Raw genomic sequence first — 7,301 nt, 5'->3', positions numbered from 1 at the left:
GATATTAACAAATTTGGACCAATAGCATTATTTCCTGCCCTTTGTTTCGAAGATGGCGACGAACCTCGTGTGCCGGGTTCACCCGGTGGTGTTATTCAGCATTATTGACTCATACGAAAGGCGAAATGAAGACGCAAAGAGGGTCATCGGGACACTACTAGGTATATTCGTCGCGTTATAGTACTTGTTGATTCTTTATGGTTAATATATGTTTACCAATTTCATTGTTTTATGGCGGGCACCTGTCGATTGCAGTTTGACAGCTGTTTACATTCTGTCAAGTTTCAGTAGGGTCGTCAGTTTACCCCATATTACCACATGCTACCCCATACTAAGAACCTACCTAATACTTCATGAAATACGACATATTATCGAATAATCTGTTGTAAAACGTTTTACAGTTGTACATACATTGAAGGTCTCAAGTATAAGATATGTACCAGGTAACAAAAGCTCTTACATTTATTTACAGTGCAATGATGCATAGAAAATAATTGTGTTATAGTGTAAACCAGAGTTTAACCAGTACTATTTGAATTGACTTTCTGTATCTTGACATTTTAGTTTTATGACTAAATTTGATCACAAGATGTACATGTGCTGTCACCTAAACATGTCCATGTTTAAATGGCAGTAGAAGTTTAGTTAGATGTAGCTATATAGTCAAATCGACATAAATTATGTTGACAATCTGACATCTACATACATATATAGGTCCATTTACGTGAACTGATATTAATCACAAGTAGAGGTCTAGTTACGACTGTATTATATACCTGGTAGTAATAATCTGATAATCAATAACCGTATCATTGTCTTATATAACGATATAATGCGTAATAACTTGATAGTTTTGTGATATAATGCATAAGTGTAATAACATGAGAAAAATAGTGTTTTCTCCTACGAAAATGATCCCAACTGGCCTTTGTAAATACTAATAGTTGGGGACAGATGTACTTTTTATACTACTATTTATTACAGGAGTCTACGACAAGGGTGCTGTGGAAGTTACCAACTGCTTTGCTGTTCCTCACAATGAGTCTGAAGATGAGGTTGGTGCATAAATCAAATGTTTTATTAAAATGCTTTTGGAATAAAAATTATAAATTTGTTCAAAAGAGGATTTTAATGTGTCAAATAAAGAATGAATGTAAAATTTAAAAAAAAAATGAATTTAAAGGAAAAGTATATTTATTATTATATTATGATAAAAATTTATTTAAAAAAAGGAAAGCAATTCTAGTGTTGTGATTTGATTGATAATTGTATTGGTGCTTTGGTTTAAGTAATATATTTATATGTATTTAATTCTGCTTTAGGTTGCTGCAGATTTGGAGTATGCCAGAAACATGTTTGAACTGCACAAGAAAGTCAATGCAGCAGAAGTTATTGTAGGATGGTGTGTTATTTGTTTACTAGGCAAGAAGTTATTCCAAAAAATGACATTAATGTCATCCTAGTGTTAATTTTTTTTTGTCAAACGTTGAAAACAACCTCTGAAGTATATTATCACAAGGGTTTCTTAAAGTTTGTGGTTTCTGATTACTGGAGAGAGAGAGACAGACAGAGAGGGGGGGGGGGGGGGGGGGGGCTTTTGAATATATTAAACTCTTAGTGATTGATATTCATGGAGAGAAGTCAGTCAGATATTTTATTAGTGTTGTTTACAAAGTTGTTATGCCATCTGCTGTTTCTTTTAGCTATAAATCATATTAATTCTTAATTGGTATAAAATACTTCTGGTTTATATTAATAATTAATATATTTTCTATTTGAAGTACATGCTCTATACATTACAAGCGGTTATATATGCAGTATCAGATTAATATAAGGACACATTTTGTTGATGTATGGTGTAATTCTGCTATGTTAAGAGGGACCTATATGTGTTCTCAATGATATGGCAGGTACTCGACAGGATCTGAGGTGTCGGAACATTCTGTGCTGATCCACGAATACTATGCCCGTGAGGCCAAGAATCCTGTTCATCTCACTGTGGATACAACACTAAAGGGCAGCAAGATGGATGTCAAGGCTTACATCAGGTACAAATGTTGTTAGGGTTGTATACAGCAGGGCTTATATAACATGGGGCTTACATCATTTACATAGTAGGGCATGCTTTAGGTACAAATGCAGCACTTGTATAATATGATATATTCTCATTATAGTAGCCATTTTAATTTCTATCCTGTTCCTTCTGTTATCATATGTTAATTTCACTGTATGATCTCGTTGTACAGTACATCCATAGGCGTGCCCAACAAAACCATGGGCTGTATGTTTACTGCTGTACAAGTGGAGACAATCACCTATGAACCAGAGAGAGTTGGAGGTAAGAAAATTGGGATGTCATTAATTGTAGTTTACTTCATGCAATATTCATCAAGATTTCAACTGCCGTGTCTATAAGTTTTTGATATGAGAAGCATTTTTGCCAGTGTCTCAAGTTGATTAAATAAATCAATGACATCACCTGTTGAAATAACCCAAATATGGGATTGGGCTTGTGTAGTATAGTTCACAGACAAAAATACAGATGCCATGGCAAAATCTACAAAAAATGTTTCATTGGGTTTGATGATTCAATAAATGATGTGTTATGCTGTTGTTATTACCTTTGCCATTGTTGATATTGACACTGAGGAATTGGTAAAATTATCAACTTTGCCTTTCCAGTGGATTTGATCCAGCAGGGGAAGCTGAACCCCAAACGCAGTGTTGCCATGGTGACAGACCTTCAGCAGGTAGAAAATGCATGCACATCACTACAGGACAAACTAGCCATGGTCATGTCATATGTAGACGATGTTTTGGTGAGTTTCAGATGAAAAAGATAACCTCTGTAATTTATAAAATTTTCAGAGAAAGTACTATAGACTAGTGGAATCAAACATTACATGAATTAAAACAGAAGAGTTCTGAGCCCAAATGGGGAAATACACATTCAGATATAAATAATCTTACAAGAAAGTTTCAGCAAAACTCTAACTTAATGGCATGGCATGAATTTCATTTGCACATCAGCAATTATTAATTTTATTCTAATTGATGAATTGAATTATTTCATCATAGTCTGTTAGCTGTGATTGAAAATGTACCATAATATATTAGCAAATTTCTGTGACTAGTAATGTAATTACTGTACTATAGCGACTGGTGTAATTTGTAGATGATATCACAAAGTCATACAGATATTTGATGTTTCTTCTGGAAACAAATAGTTTCTTTTCATAAATCAAATTAGAATCCATTAAAGATACAATAGGAAATGTAAATGTATCGCCATCAAGCTTTCTGAAAACTTGTATGGATTTGCAACAAACATACCAATATTGCACTACTAATACGTATTGTGTTTGCCTTTAAACTTGTCTTTCAATTAGGAATGTTACATTTCAGTGATTCATTATTTTCATTATTTATCTTGTAATTCCTTCACAACCCGGAGATAATAAAAAAAAAAAAAAAAAAAGGTTTTATTTTGCATTTTTTTTTTCTTAGTACAAGTAAAAATATGTTATCTGAATAATTCATCGTCTGCTCTCGCAAAATTGAAAGCAGACATTCTGAAAACATACCTTTAAAGATGGATTTTTTTTTTTTTTTTGTTACAGTCAAATAAGATTCCAGCCGACAACAGAATTGGAAGACATTTATTGGAACTGACAACAAACGTTCCTCAGATTGCCCCAGAGGAGTTTGAATCTATGTTGAATTCAAATATGAAAGTAAGCAGTAGTTTGTTAGCCCTTCATCAAAAGCACAAACATCCAATATTTAACAGATTATATCACAAACATCCAATATTTAACTGATTATATCACAAACATCCAATATTTAACTGATTATAGCACAAACATCCAATATTTAACTGATTATATCACAAACATCCAATATTTAACTGATTATATCACAAACATCCAATATTTAACTGATAATATAACAGACATCCAATATTTAACTGATTATATCACAGACATCCAATATTTAACTGATTATAGCACAGACATCCAATATTTAACTGATTATATCACAAACATCCAATATTTAACTGATAATATAACAGACATCCAATATTTAACTGATTTTATCACAAACATCCAATATTTAACTGATAATATCACAGACATCCAATATTTAACTGATAATATCACAAACATCCAATATTTAACTGATAATATCACAAACATCCAATATTTAACTGATTATATCACAAACATCCAATATTTAACTGATAATATCACAGACATCCAATATTTAACTGATAATATCACAAACATCCAATATTTAACTGATTATATCACAAACATCCAATATTTAACTGATAATATCACAGACATCCAATATTTAACTGATTATATCACAGACATCCAATATTTAACTGATAATATCACAAACATCCAATATTTAACTGATTATATCACAAACATCCAATATTTAACTGATTATATCACAGACATCCAATATTTAACTGATTATATCACAGACATCCAATATTTAACTGATTATATCACAGACATCCATTACTTAACTGATTATATCACAAACATCCAATATTTAGTGATTATATCACAAACATCCAATATTTAGTGATTATAGCAATCATCCAATATTTAACTGATAATATCACAAACATCCAATATTAACTGATAATATCACAGACATCCAATATTTAACTGATAATATCACAAACATCCAATATTTAACGGATTATATCACAAATTGTATTTAAATTTAATTTTTTTTTAATTTAAAGTTTGACTTCAGTGTGATTTTTTAATCAATTTCGGGAAAGTCAGATTCTTGTTTTGTCATTAGCTCATAAGAGATAATGATTAAAAAAGATTAAGTTAGTGCTCGGATTATTAAGTATAAAAAATACTTATTAAAATACTTATGTGTATATAGACATTTACCTATGTATCTAGACAGTCAGTTTGCATTCAGTGTACAAGTAAAAACCTCATTAGCATTACTGATATTTTTTAACTCATTGAAATATTTCTCTTGTTCACAGGATCTGTTGATGGTGGTGTATCTGGCTAACCTGACCAGAACACAGCTGGCACTGAACGAAAAACTCTCCTCCCTGTCATTGTAATGTTATTTATTGTTTCGTCGTCATCATAACTATGTAATAAAGGACATTCTCTATGATTGTGATTCACTGCCATCAGTTTACTGTGTAGTAATGGACAACTCCATTACTGGACTATACCATGGACAACTCCATTACTGGACTATACCATGGACAACTCGATTACTGGACTATACCATGGACAACTCCATTACTGGACTATACCATGGAGAACTCCATTACTCGACTATACCATGGACAACTCCATTACTGGTCTATACCATGGACAACTCCATTACTGACTATACCATGGACAACTCCATTACTCGACTATACCATGGACAACTCCATTACTGGTCTATACCATGGACAACTCCATTACTGGACTATACCATGGACAACTCCATTACTGGACTATACCATGGACAACTCCATTACTCGACTATACCATGGACAACTCCTTTACTGGACTATACCATGGACAACTCCATTACTGGACTATACCATGGACAACTCCGTTACTGGACTATACCATGGACAACTCCATTACTGGACTATACCATGGACAACTCCATTATTGACCATACCATGGACAACTCCATTACTCGACTATACCATGGACAACTCCATTACTCGACTATACCATGGACAACTCCATTACTGGACTATACCATGGACAACTCCGTTACTGGACTATACCATGGACAACTCCATTACTCGACTATACCATGGACAACTCCATTATTGACCATACCATGGACAACTCCATTACTGACCATACCATGGACAACTCCATTACTAGACTATACCATGGACAACTCCATTACTCGACTATACCATGGACAACTCCATTACTGGACTATACCATGGACAACTCCATTACTCGACTATACCATGGACAACTCCATTACTCGACTATACCATGGACAACTCCGTTACTGGACTATACCATGGACAACTCCATTACTCGACTATACCATGGACAACTCCATTACTGACCATACCATGGACAACTCCATTACTGACCATACCATGGACAACTCCATTACTAGACTATACCATGGACAACTCCATTACTCGACTATACCATGGACAACTCCTTTACTGGACTATACCATGGACAACTCCATTACTGGACTATACCATGGACAACTCCATTACTCGACTATACCATGGACAACTCCATTACTGACCATACCATGGACAACTCCATTACTAGACTATACCATGGACAACTCCATTACTCGACTATAACATGAACAACTCCATTACTCGACTATACCAGAGAGATCATTGTACATAGCACCTGAGATCACAAGAGTACATCACTGAATGTATATATTCAAGTCGTTGACCTTTAACCTGTTTTAATGGACATATAGCGATTCCCATAACGGTATGCTTTGTTATACATTTATATATAAGGTATACCCTCTGACTATTCCACCTCGACCTTACCATCATATTGAACCATTATAACATATTAAGAAGCTGATACATGTACTTGACTCATTTAACAACATATGACATAAATTCCTACAATACATCATCAGTCCCTCAATGAGTCTTCTCTACGATTCACTTGTTTGACCGGTGGGAGCACTTTCATCAGTCGATCAATCAAAATGCTTCTTGGTAATGAAGCTCTTTTTTTTTTGCCCGGAAAATAGAAATACCAAGATAGCTGCGCCAAACAAACCAAAGAACACAAAACAACGTTTCTGATTGGTCAGGTTTTCCAAAACCATTTTCAACAAATAAGATTGCTGGATTTGGTTCAAATATTATTAAATAATACAAGACTTTTTTTATGCAAGTGCCCTCCGAGGATTAATCGGAGCTATGCGAAGACGGATCAAACGTGTACCCTAGTTGCCTACAGTAATACCTCAAACCTACATAGCATTCTCTATGATGAAGATAGAAATTAAATCTTAGAACTTTTACCTTTAATAACACAGAGCAAATGTGTTGACCCCAATTATATTGTTTCGTGATATTGTAATGGTTACCATTAAGACTACTAAGTCTGACCTTGACTTTACATCATATGACATTTATCTTTTCGTATAGTGCCACTTGAAATTTGTTTGAACAGCATCTTGATTTCCATAAATCAAGAGTCCCTGATAGAACCAAGAGTGTTCCAAATTATTCTGAAGTGTGGATACTGACTGGAAGTGAATTACCACATCTGACAACGCACATTGGTCAATAT

The 7,301-nt window shown here is 33.8% G+C and overlaps 1 protein-coding gene across 1 annotated transcript; it reads left to right on the top strand.

Moving 5' to 3' along the window:
* The first annotated feature begins 23 nt into the window (after positions 1-23).
* Positions 24-5,169, top strand: LOC117328977 (eukaryotic translation initiation factor 3 subunit F-like). The gene is made up of 8 exons (XM_033886629.1): positions 24-161; positions 985-1,055; positions 1,323-1,402; positions 1,911-2,048; positions 2,247-2,338; positions 2,683-2,819; positions 3,621-3,734; positions 5,024-5,169. The coding sequence occupies exons 1-8, from the start codon at positions 53-55 to the stop codon at positions 5,105-5,107; spliced, it is 825 nt and encodes a 274-aa protein (XP_033742520.1). The 5' UTR covers positions 24-52; the 3' UTR covers positions 5,108-5,169.
* Positions 5,170-7,301: the final 2,132 nt, after the last annotated feature.

This window comes from Pecten maximus, chromosome 6 (genome assembly GCF_902652985.1).
Source record: "Pecten maximus chromosome 6, xPecMax1.1, whole genome shotgun sequence".
Taxonomy (NCBI): Eukaryota; Metazoa; Mollusca; class Bivalvia; order Pectinida; family Pectinidae; genus Pecten; species Pecten maximus.
This window is presented reverse-complemented; position numbering and strand designations above follow the sequence as displayed.